This window comes from Antedon bifida, chromosome 4, assembly GCF_963402885.1.
Source record: "Antedon bifida chromosome 4, ecAntBifi1.1, whole genome shotgun sequence".
Taxonomy (NCBI): domain Eukaryota; kingdom Metazoa; phylum Echinodermata; class Crinoidea; order Comatulida; family Antedonidae; genus Antedon; species Antedon bifida.
The window spans coordinates 28,826,199-28,840,162 of record NC_136229.1 but is presented as its reverse complement, the minus strand read 5'-3'; the positions used below and the strand labels follow the sequence as shown (position 1 = coordinate 28,840,162).

The 13,964-nt window shown below is 29.5% G+C and overlaps 1 protein-coding gene across 1 annotated transcript; it reads left to right on the top strand.

Annotated features, from left to right (window-relative positions):
• The first annotated feature begins 7,751 nt into the window (after positions 1 to 7,751).
• On the top strand, positions 7,752 to 13,709 carry LOC144840468 (uncharacterized). Its single transcript, XM_078696286.1, has 5 exons — positions 7,752 to 7,830; positions 10,403 to 10,552; positions 10,944 to 11,336; positions 11,678 to 11,722; positions 12,779 to 13,709. The coding sequence occupies exons 1-5, from the start codon at positions 7,788 to 7,790 to the stop codon at positions 13,300 to 13,302; spliced, it is 1,155 nt and encodes a 384-aa protein (XP_078552412.1). The 5' UTR covers positions 7,752 to 7,787; the 3' UTR covers positions 13,303 to 13,709.
• The last annotated feature ends 255 nt before the right edge of the window (positions 13,710 to 13,964 follow it).

Sequence of the window (13,964 nt, the reverse complement as noted above, 5' to 3'; positions counted from 1 at the left end):
GATGGAAACACCCCACTACATCTATATCTTAGCTTATTCACTACAGAGTTTGGCTATCATCCGATGAGGCGTGGTAAATTTGAATTAGAGATACTGAACAGTCTTGTACATCCAGATGTATTAACCACATCAAACAAAGTAATGTACAATAAATTCTAACAAATAATTTGAATTTTGAATCTGTCTAATTGTTTTTTCCTGTCATGGCAATTAAAGTATTGTGCACCAATGTAATGACATAGCATAGTATTGTGTTTCATCTTTATTATATTACAAAGCGAGAAATATACTGTACATTTGCAAAATACAATAAAGAAATAAACATATAACTGATACGTTAATTATTAATTGTAGATTTAATATGAATCGATGGTTTTTAAATAGATAATCATCAGCATTGCATATGTTTGTAGATCAGTACTAGAGCCTTAATCTTAAAGTAGCAACAGTAAATCAGTAGGCCTAATAATTATGATTTATTTCAGGATGGAAACACCCCACTACATCTATATCTTAGCATATTCACTACAAAGCTTGGCTATCATTTGATGAGAGATGGTAAATTTGAATTAGAGATACTGAACAGTCTTGTACATCCAGATGCATTAACCACATCAAACAAAGTAATGTACAATACATTTTAACAAAAATAATGTAAACCTTGAACATGTCTAATTCTTTTTTCCTTTCATGGCAATTAAAGTATAGTGCACCAATGTAATGACATGGCATACTAGTACAGTATTGTATTTCATCTTTATTATATTAAAAAGCGGGAAACATACTGTACATTTGCAAAATACAATAAATAAATAAACATATGACTGATACCTTAATTATAAATTGTTGATTTAATATGAATTGATCATATATTGTAACTTAGGCCTTGATAATTATGATTCTTTGCAGGATGGAGACACACCACTACATCTATATCTAAGGAGTGATGAAGTTAAATTAGAGATAGTAATCTACCTCATAACCAATGGTGCATCAACCACATCTCCAAACAATGTATGTACATTTAATTTAATACAAATAGTTCATAAACAGTAGGCCAATATTCCTAGGTAGACATTTCAAGCTGGTGTAACACAAATAAAATCCCAAAAATTATGAAACATAGGGGAATCTATAGATCGATAATTATTGGAATGTATGATCAATAGAAATGTTTTGCCAGCACCTGGCCTTCAAGGCTCCTTTTGGTTTGAGTCACAAGACATAAATGTATCTACATTTCTGAAGTCTGAAGTCTTCTTAAAACAAGGATCACGACATTGAATAGCACATGTAATGTAACGCATTATATTGCACATTGTGGAAGATACATTTGCAAAAACAGAAACAAATGTAAAGGACAATTGTATCCAACCAATCTATCCCTTGACTAATTATGATTCTTTTCAGGATGGAAACACACCACTTCATCTATATCTAAGAATGAGTTCTGAAGTTAAATTAGAGATAATAAACTGTCTCGTAACCAATGGTGCATCAATCACAACTCCAAACAATGTATGTACATTTAATTTTATAAATAGTTTATTAACGGTAAGCCAATATTGAAACCAATTATATCTCTTGATCATTATGATTCTTTGCAGGATGGAGACACACCACTACATCTATATCTAAGAAGGGGGTCTGAAGTTAAATTAGAGATAGTAAACTACCTCATAACCAATGGTGCATCAACCACATCTCCAAACAATGTATGTACATTTAATTTAATACAAGTAGTTTATAAACCATACGGCAATATTCCTAGGTATTAGACATTTCAAGTCTAAACAACACAGCCCCCACTGATAAGAAAGTGCTTATTTTCAACAAGCTTGTGTAACACAAATAAAATCCCAAAAATTATGAAACATAGGGGAATCTATAGATCGACAATTACTGGAATGTATGATCAATAGAAATGTTTTGCCAGCACCTGGCCTTCAAGGCTCTTTTTGGTTTATTTGAGTCACAAGACATTAATGTATCTACATTTCTGAAGTCTTCTTAAAATAAGGATCATGACATTGAATAGCACATGCAATGTAACACATTATATTGCACATTGTGGAAGATACATTTGCAAAATACAGAAACAAATGTAAAGGCCAATTGTATTCATCTAGAAACCAATCTATCCCTTGACTAATTACGATTCTTTGCAGAATAGAGACACACCACTACATCTATATGTAAGAAGGAGTTTTGGAGTTAAATTAGAGATAATAAACTGTCTCGTAACCAACGGTGCATCAATCACAACTCCAAACAATGTATGTACATTTAATTTTATAAATAATTTATTAACGGTAAGCCCACATTTTGAATTGCAATAGGTATTAGACATTTCAGATCAAAAAACACAGCTTGAATTGAAAATTGATTAAATTATAAATTAAATTAATAAAATAAATTAAAAAATACATTGATTTAATTAATTAAAATTGAAACACATTATATGATTGATTGATTGACTGAATTTCTTTATTAACCAGAGTCGCATAATATATACAATATAAAAACAATTAAATCATGAGAAACAGTTAAATGTCTTTATCAGAATGCCCTGTGAATTACCAATTTTGTTTTAGTAAGACTTTATAGCTAAACAAATTTTATAAACATCTGTTCATAATCCAGATGGGTCAACATCCATGAGATATGACTTGAGTTTTTGCTTCAAAGTGATTATGTTGGTCAATATAGACAGGATTCCCAAAAAATAAAAAACTAATCACTCTAGAGTAACTGGTCTCCTAATTGCACTGATTTAGAATATAAAAATATATATAAAATATATGTATATTAAAAATGTGTGAAAATACAACGTTATACTATATTATATTACATATAGAATAATACAATTGGATTTAGTTGCAAACCATTTTTAATAGAAAAATGTAATGCAGAATAATATAAGCATTCATTTAAAAGGAAAGGTGTAAATATTTTTTTAAAGTAAGAAGAGACTAGAGATACATTAACCACAAACAAAGTAATGTACTATTAATTTATAGTACATCCAATGTAATGATATAACACAGTAATCAGTATTACATTATCATTGCACAGTGTGAAATATACATTAATTTACAAAATAAAGAAAACAAACAAACTGTTTTAATTGATTTTATATGAATTTATATGGTTTTTAAATTATTATTATTAGTGCAGATGTTTAGATCAGTATTAGAGCCTTTTTAAAATCTTAAAGTAGCAACAATTGTATATAATCTAGTTTTAAACCAGTAGGTTTAAGATAATTATGATCTATATTTGAGTATAGTCCATCACACAGAGTTTAGCTCATCATCTGATAAAGTGTGGTATTAAATTAGAGAAACTGTACAGTCTTGTTCATCAAGATGCATTAATCACATCAAAGTAATGTGCAATAAATGTTAACAATTTTTTTTTCACCTTAAACTTAATTCATTTTTCCTATTATGCAATTAAGGTATTGTGTACCCAATGTAATGACAGCAACATTGTATTTTATATTTTAATTATAAATTTTTAAATTTATAATCATCATCATTGCAGATGTTTGTAGGCTAGTAATATGACTTTTTTTAAATGTTACAGTTGCAACATGTCTATTTTATAGCATGTAATCCAAAACCAATAAGCCTTAATAATTATGATTTATTTCAGGATGGAAACACCCCACTACATCTATATCTTAGCATATTCACTACAGAGTTTGGCTATCATCCGATGAGGCGTGGTAAATTTGAATTAGAGATACTGAACAGTCTTGTACATCCAGATGCATTAACCACATCAAACAAAGTAATGTACAATACATTTTAACAAAAATAATGTAAACCTTGAACATGTCTAATTTTTTTTTCCTGTCATGCAATAAAGCATAGTGCACCAATTTAATGATATATCATAGTATTGTATTTCATCTTTATTATATTAAAAAGCGGGAAACATACTGTACATTTGCATAATACATTAGAGAAATAAATATATGACTGATACCTTAATTATAAATTGTTGATTTAATATGAATTGAGGGTTTTTAAATAGATAATCATCAGCATTGCATATGTTTGTAGATCAGTACTAGAGCCTTAATCTTAAAGTAGCAACAGTAAATCAGTAGGCCTAATAATTATGATTTATTTCAGGATGGAAACACCCCACTACATCTATATCTTAGCATATTCACTACAGAGTTTGGCTATCATTTGATGAGAGATGGTAAATTTGAATTAGAGATACTGAACAGTCTTGTACATCCAGATGCATTAACCACATCAAACAAAGTAATGTACAATACATTTTAACAAATATAATGTAAACCTTGAACATGTCTAATTATGTTTCCTTGTAATGGAAGTATTGTGCACCAATGTAATGATCATCTTTATTATATTGAAAAGCGGTAAAAATGAAATACTGTACATTTGCAAAAAATAATAAAGAAATAAACATATGACTGATACCTTAATTATAAATTGTTGATTTAATATGAATTGATCATATATTGTAACCAATGCCATGATAATTATGATTCTTTGCAGGATGGAGACACACCACTACATCTATATCTAAGAAGGAGGTCTGAAGTTAAATTAGAGATAGTAAACTACCTCATAACCAATGGTGCATCAACCACATCTCCAAACAATGTATGTACATTTAATTTAATACAAATAGTTCATAAACAGTAGGCCAATATTCCTAGGTAGACATTTCAAGTCTAAACAACACAGCCCCACTGATAAGAAAGTGCTTATTTTTAACACAAATAAAACCCCAAAAATTATGAAACATAGGGGAATCTATAGATCGATAATTATTGGAATGTATGATCAATAGAAATGTTTTGCCATCACCTGGCCTTCAAGGCTCTATTTGAGTCACCAGACATAAATGTATCTACATTTCTGAAGTCTGAAGTCTTCTTAAAACAAGGATCACGACATTGAATAGTACATGCAATGTAACACATTATATGTACATTGTGGAAGATATATTTGCAAAATACAGAAACAAATGTAAAAGGCCAATTGTATTCATCTAGAAACCAATTTATCCCTTGACTAACTACGATTCTTTGCAGAATGGAGACACACCACTACATCTATATCTAAGAATGAGTTCTGAAGTTAAATTAGAGATAGTAAACTACCTCCTAACCAACTGTGCATCAATCACAACTCCAAACAATGTATGTACATTTAATTTTATAAATAGTTTATTAACGGTAAGCCAACATTTTTAATTGCAATAATAGGTATTAGACATTTCAGATCATCAAACACAGCTTGAATTGAAAGTTGATAATAAATTAAATTAATAAAATAAATTAAAAAATACATTGATTTAATTAATTAAAATTAGAACACATTATATGATTGATTGATTGACTGAATTTCTTTATTAACCAGAGTTGCGTAATGCATACAATATAAAAACAATTAAATTATGAGAAACAGTTAAATGTCAGAATGCCCTGTGAATTACCAATTTTGTTTTAGTAAGACTTTATAGCTAAACAAATTTTATATAAATCTGTTCATAATCCAGATGGGTCAACATTCCTGAGATATGACTTGAGTTTTTGCTTCAAAGTAATTATGTTGGTCAATATTGTCAGGATTCCCAAAAAATAAAAAACTAATCACTCTAGAGTAACTGGTCTCCTAATTGCACTGATTTAGAATATAAAAATATATGTAAAATATATATATATTAAAAATGTGTAAAAATACATCTTTATACTATATTATATTACATATAGAATAACACAATTTGATTTAGTTGCAAACCATTTTTAATAGAAAAATGTAACGCAGAATACTATAAGCATTCATTTAAAAGGAAAGGTGTAAATAAGTAAGAAGATACTAGAGATACATTAACCACAAACAAAGTAATGTACTATTAATTTATAGTTCATCCAATGTAATGATATAACACAGTAATCAGTATTAAATTATTGTGTGAAATATACATTTTACAAAATAAAGAAAATAAACAAACTGTTTTAATTGATTTTATATGAATTTATATGGTTTTTAAATTATTATTATTAGTGCAGATGTTTAGATCAGTATTAGAGCCTTTTTAAAATCTTAAAGTAGCAACAGTTGTATATAATCTAGTTTTAAACCAGTAGGTTTAAGATATTTATGATCTATATTTGAGTATAGTCCATCACACAGAGTTTAGCTTATCATCTGATAAAATGTGGTATTAAATTAGAGAAACTGTCCAGTCTTGTTCATCAAGATGCATTAACCACATCAAAGTAATGTGCAATAAATGTTAAAAAAAATGTTTTTATAACCTTAAACTTAATTCTTTTTTCCTATCATACAATTAAAGTATTGTGTACCCAAAGTAATGACATATTGTATTTTATATTTTAATTATAAATTTTTAAATAAATAATCATCATCATTGCAGATGTTTGTAGGCTAGTAATAGAACCTTTTTTTAAATGTTACAGTTGCAACATGTCTATTGTATAGCATGTAATCCAAAACCAATAAGCCTTAATAATTATGATTTATTTCAGGATGGAAATACCCCACTACATCTATATCTTAGCTTATTCATCACAGAGTTTGGCTATTATCTGATGAGGCTTGGTAAATTTGAATTAGAGATACTGAACAGACTTGTACATCCAGATGCATTAACCACATCAAACAAGGTAATGTACAATACATTTTAGAAAAAATAATGTAAACCTTGAACATGTCTAATTTTTGTTCCTGTCATGGCAATAAAGTGTAGTGCACCAATGTAATGACATAGCATAGTATTGTATTACAACTTTATTACATTACAAAGTGAGAAAGATACATTTGCAAAATAAATAAAAACATACTGTTACTTTTGTATCATCATGGCAGATGTCTGTAGACTATAGTACTAAATTACAATTAAATCATAAGTTCAACAGACTCAAGTTAAATGAATATTATGGTCATAGAACCTTTGTCAAAATGAGCAACAATTTTACAGCATCTAGTTGTAAACAAGTAGGCCTTAATGATTATTTTTTATTTCAGGATGGAAACACCCCACTACATCTATATCTTAGCATACTCACTACAGAGTTTGGCTATGAACTGATGAGGCATGGTAAATTTGAATTAGAGATAATGAACAGTCTTGTACATCCAGATGCATTAACCACATCAAACAAAGTAATATACAATACATTTTAACAAATATAATGTAAACCTTGAACATGTCTAATTTTTGTTCCTGTCATGGAATTAAAGTATTGTGCACCAATGTAATGACATAGCATAGTATTGTGTTTCATATTTATTATATTACAAGAAACATACTGTACATTTGCAAAATACAATAAAGAATTAAACATAAGGCTTAAGTATAAATGTTAAAAACAAATGTTTTTAACATTGAACATGTCTAATTCTTTTTTCTTATGAAATAAAAATAGTGCACCCAGTGTATTGAATTATTATAATTTTATTGCACATTGTGAAATATATATTTTTAAATTGAAGAGAAAAAAAATATATATATAGAGTGTGTGTGTATTCTACCGATATATGAATTGTAGGTTTAATATTTATTGAATTGATACGCTTTTTAAATAATTTTATATCATAAATATAATATTCTACCTATTCAAATTATAAAATTTGTAAAGTATAATATTTCATATTAAGTTATTTAATTAAACTGATTAATTGTTGTGTATCAACCAGAAATTCATTGAATTAAATCACATTTGTTTATAGATGGGAAAGACGCCAGTATCTATTTTAAAAGATAATGAGGAGATGGACGTAGCTGTAAAAAAAAAGATATTGAAGTTATTTGACAGTAAGTTAATGTTTTAAAATTAATTTAACCCCCTGAATGCGAGTCCGTTTTAATTGCTAGCTTTAGCTTAGATTTTTTTACTATTTAATTTGTTCCAATACACCCATGAAACTTAAAAGTTTTGGAAATACAGTTGAACCTCTATGAGCGGCCAACTCTCTTATCGGCCGCACTTTCAAAAGCCTGTTTGTCCTTCCTATCTAATTAGTGCATTTGATACCACCCGTCCATTTTTTACTAAAAATTAGATTTTTTGCATGCTTGTAAATTACTTCCCGTAAGCGGCCACCCGAAAAATTTGTAATGACTTTTGACAACAAAAATGCAATTTTGATACTTATTGCGCTTCATATTAACTTTATTTCGAAGCGGTTATAAAACATTTTTATGTGAAGAACATTCCTACACAGATTTTGACCGACCATTTTCATATGATAAAAGCTTTTAAAATTTGTCTGATAATCATAAGTAATACAAAAAATCTAATTTTATAATTTCGGCCACTTACGGGAGTTAGTATCAAATGCACAAATTAGATAGGAAGAACAAACAGGCTTTTGAAAGTGCGGCCGTTAAGGGAGGTGGCTGCTTACGCAAGGTGGCCGCTCACAGAGGTTCAATTTTGTTCTTCAATATGGCCTAAAATAATAAATAGCACACCCTCTGTTGCTCTCTTTATTTTTTGCAAAGTATTTCGCTCAGTTTACTTTTTGATACAGTTTAAATTAATAGAAATGGTATTTTTTCTTGTCTTGTTTAACTAAAGACAATATCATTATATATATACAAAATTTACATTATCAATAGTATACAAAAAAAAATATTTTAATATAAAATGAAAAAATACCGGTAATTAAATTACGGAATCTGAACTGACTACAAACTCGATGTGAAACATGCGCAGTCGATCATGTGACGACAAGCAATAGCTTAGTGCTTCACGTACGCGGTAAAGTGTTTACTGGAAATACAGACAACCGGCGGTAAAGATGTGTCTGGAAATACAGACAAAGATCAAAGATAGCAAAGATAGTGTAGTAGGACTATCTTTGAAGATAGGCGCCTAAACATGGGAAGGGAGGGAGCAGGAATCTAGAAAGCTGCTGGAAGATCATGCCAAAAGTTGGATGGCTGGATAAAAAAATCGCGTGAAAAAGATAAAGAACAAGACCAAGAGGCTGACCGCCTTATTTTTCCAAACATATATGCGTTGCACAATTCCATCTACGAGCTGTGAGTGTGAGAGAAGTGCAAGTGCTTTAAAAAGACTGCATACATACACACGAGCAAGCATGACACAAGAGAGGTTATCATCGCTAGCACTCATGCATATACACTACTCAAAAGACGTCGACTTGTAGTTGGATCAGGTCGTGGATTTATTTGCAAAAAAACATCCAACAAGAAGGCTAGAGCTCAGCTTCATATCATACGCTATTACATGATCGTCATTCTACTTAAACAGTAATGAATCATTTCAAATAAATCATTGTCAATTACGAACACAATTTAATTAAGATTTGTCATTTTGTTGTCTTCTATTCAAAAAATCATGGTAAGGCCAATTTACTTGTTGAAATTAATTTTCTGCAGTTGGTCAGAGTGTTTCACTGTTGGTTCAGGCCAACTCAGACAGCGTCGTACGACGCTGTCTGAGTTGGCCTTTAAACATCATGAAAGCGTTAAGTTCTGGTGTCCATCATTCAACTAGCCCAAGCCTCAACAAATAGTCTTAAATCAGTCTTTAGAACGTCAAATAACACAAATTTTGTCGACACAACCATTAACTAGCACTATGCATTCAACATCTGAAACCTCACTACTTACTACAAGTAAGTATTCTTCTAAAAAACATCAAAGGAATACCAACTAACAACAGTAAAATTCATTGAACTCTGCCATTATTAATATCCAAGTTATTTATTTATATTAAGCACATGTAAATCTAAATGTATGTATTCAAAGTTTGATATTTTGATCATTGTGTTTTAAATATGTGATCATTGTTATTCAAAAACAGGTAATTCTGAGACAAATCACACATATTAATTAATGAATATTGCTGCTGTACTTGGTAAAATTTTAACTTAAATGTTTCAGATTCAATTCAACTTTCTTTAAAGACCCATTCTCTACAATTGTTGACGTTTTGTTAAATTAATGCATAATACTGTATTACTTTCAAAACATTAAACCAAGTCATTCCTTGTTTAAATGTACGTTTTATTGTAAATTATGATAAAAAGAGAGAAACAATGCACTACCTAAGTAGCTCGCGTCGATGTCTTCTAAAGAAAAAAACAAACACCCAAGACACAATCGACCTCATCATAACCTCTCGCCATTCTGGCAGAGCTAATAAAAGGTTATTTATAAACAAAATTATGGAATTCTCTACAAAGTTATATAAGAACATCAGAACTGATGATATGGTTCAATTTTCAAATCTTTACTTTAGAACCATTCTGTTTATCTTTTACCCCATACTGTATTATTAATATAGTTAATTTATTTCCAGTATATCACCTGCCACTTTTCTCTATGCTTGTAAATTTTTAAAATAAATTGTTAGCTCAACAGTCTGTAGAACACCAAATATTAACACCAATGATTCAAGCTGCAGGGTCTAGCAGTACTACTGGAAGAGAATCTGAAGAGATACCATCAATGTCTGAAACTACCACAAATGTAAGACGGTCGACAAGTAGAGAAAAGTTACCATGTAAGCCATAACATTTTGTAAGAATTAGTTCTTTGATGGTAAAAAAAATAATAAATGTACAAATATTATTGCATGAAACTGAACAAGTTAATTTGGTTTATTTGATGTTAGAGTTCTGTCTGTCTGTTGTAGCTAACCAGATATCATTAGTTTCATAAAATTGTAACTAAAATTACATTAGTAGCGGCAAGTTGCTATTATCGTATAATCGATAATTAAAACACTAAGTCTCCTTAGTTTGCTGGTATAAATCTGTATTATAACAATTTGTTCTCATTGTCATTAAAGTATAAAATCTGTAACACTGTGTAAAATATTATAATCATTATAAAACACAGCAAGTTTCTTCTGCACAATACCGTAATTCTTTTTATAATACTTTATTTTCTAGATATTCTGACACTACATCTCAAGAGAACTAAAGGTCCACCATATCCGCAGTATGTTGTAGACATGTTTAAGGACATTTTTAGTGGAAAAGATGTTATACATGCTGAGAATCTGACAGAAAAAAGTGACACAGTTAAAAAGCTTGTTCAAGTGATGGGGGACATTGGTTTTACTATTTCTTCCCTCAAACATAAGTGTATAACATTTTATCTTTGTGTATTACATTTAAGATCTCTATTTCTCATATGGAGCTTGTATAATAATAGAAGGCTTCTGAGATTGTTAAGTGAAGTATTAGCTCCCGAAGAACATCAGTCTGAATTCATTTCTCAATGGACTTTGCTAATCGAGCAACAGCAATATGAACAGGTTTTCAAGAGTATGCAACTAAATGGTAAGTTAAAATTAGTTGTATTAATCGTATTTTCTCATGAATGGTGATTAAACCTTGCTTTCAGTTTTGGAATTATCAGAAAAATTTAGGTTTGAAAATTGTCAATTTTTTTTTAAAAAAAAAGTATGTGAACAATAATATTGTTTTTAAAATAAATTGATTTGTGCAATTTGGATCCAGAAAATAGAAAAATAAATAAAACCACTTGCGTATTGCATAGAGGCAAATTATAAGGCAAAAATCATAATAAAAAAAAGAGCTGACAGTGTCAGTAAATAAAAATATTTGAACAAATATCACTATCCACTCCTTTATCGGTTCCGTATACTTAATGTTTTCAGAACTTTCAACACCAAGATTGACGTCACCAATAACACCCTCAATACGTAAGTTAGCAGTATGTTAGTATACACATTAAAGTATATGAGTGCAATGTGGCAAATAATTTCATGAGGTGAAAGATAAAAGTATATATTTTTACGAGACATAGTTTATCTTTCACCGAATGAAATTGTTTGCCCCGTATATATAAATATAAAACATTCATTATTTTGTGAATTATGTCAACAACCGAACATATTCCTAGGCCTAGCTAGCCTAGGCTGGTACTAGGAACACTAAAATCGCTAGGCAACCTTTGCTTATTCAGCATGACATGAATGCCTTTGTAGTTAGTATTCCCTTCAGCTCTACTACCGGTAGAGCATCTACACAGAGTTTTGGCATAAGTACAGTTACACTCACAGTACTAGGTACGATTGTCAGTGTGGACAAGGTGCAAGAGCAGAGGAGCTGCTGAAGACAAGGGCAACAATTTCATTCATTTAGAAACAAAACTAGATTTTATTAATCTTTATTTTTCATGTTTTTCGGGGACAATACATCTTTAAACTTTATGTTAAATGTGATGTGCCCATATATGGACATGATGATGTCAAAGTGCATTGTTGTCGGCCACTCCAACCCCTACAGCAGGAATAAATTTGTAGTAGCAGCAGTAGCAATAGTAGTAGGGGCAGAATCAGTAGTGCTTCTAAGGTCAATGTGAACCTTCTCTACCATGTCTCAAAAAGAAATAATGATCTTAATTAAAATTGTCCGGCGTTTGTCAAGGAGGTGTTGGTAGTACCACCATATTTAACCAATATTTTGATTACGTTATTAGAGTGTTCAAATAACACTGTAAATATTCATTATCAATAAGCATGTATCATTATTATTCCCTCAATGTCAATGTCATTTAGGTTGTTCTTAAAAATTGTATTGTACATTGCTCATGAATTTTCAGAATTCATTTTTTTAAACTTTAGAATAACCTTTAAAATTATATATTGAATATTAACATATATTGTTATAGTTTCCAATAACTTAACTCAAAAATATGAAAGTAAATTTAACTGTTATTTAATAGCTGATGTATAATTACTTTTATACCTCTACAGAATATTCTACAGAACATTTTGAAGACCTGATGGTTGATGTTGATTCATTCTGGGAAGAGTATGGATATGTTAGTTTACTAAAGTTGTTACTATGTGAGTTTCAAAGCAAAACATCAGTAAGGGCAATAGAGAAGGGATCTAATGCACATGGTCTGTTCAAACTACTTGTTGGGCCAGGAATTCTCAACGATTCCGATGTAACGGTTCTCATTGAGGCTGTCTATCTGAGTTGTTTAATGGGATTAGAATCAAAAATCAAGAATACAGTACCGTTATTTAAAGGATTCAAGAATTTTGTCGTTTGTAAATTCTCCAAGCATCGACAAAATTTAGTTAAATTGGGTTTTAAAATTAGCTCTGCAAAAATGGAACGGATTGACAAATATTACAAAGTTGATCCAAAAGACCAATGGGATTTGATCTTCAAAATTGAAATATTAGATAAATTGCCAGAATTAGTTGAAAAACTTAAAAAAGAAAAAATGATGGAGGAGTATGAAATCATGACATCATCTGATAACTAAATTGTGTTTAGTGCAAGTCTAACAACTTTGGTTATATGCCTATACATTCATGTAAACTAATATGTTTTAGTATAGAAAGCTTGGGTCAGTAGGCCCTATTACTGTATATACTTTTATATTTTTTATTGTATTATATATCTTGTATATTGCTCGTTTGTAACTGTCATAAACCTCCTCATTTTATAAAAAACATATGCAATTTGTTTTTCAGTGACAAAAGTTTAAAAAGTTTTTTAACAAAAATTTGAAAATGTAAAGAAAAGGTACAAATGTACTGCAAGTTTAAAATACAAAATAAATCTGAATCTAATCGTGATAAATGAATTCATACAGCAGGTAAACAATTAAAAACAATTCAACTAATTGTAACAAGAACTAATCTATTCAATGTTTATATTTAATTTAAATTTAATGCCTATATTACAATTTTTGGTTAGGTAATTTATTTTTACCATTGTCTACAAAAACTTTTACAATAAAGGTATTCGTTTTTCCATGACGTGTATGAAATTTTCTTGACTATTAAATTACATTGTAAATAGTAAAATATATTATATATATTTTACTATTTGCAATGTATTTAATATTCAAGAAACTTTCTATAAATTAAACAACTTTTGCTGGACTTAATAATCCTCATCATTCCACGGCATAAGGACATT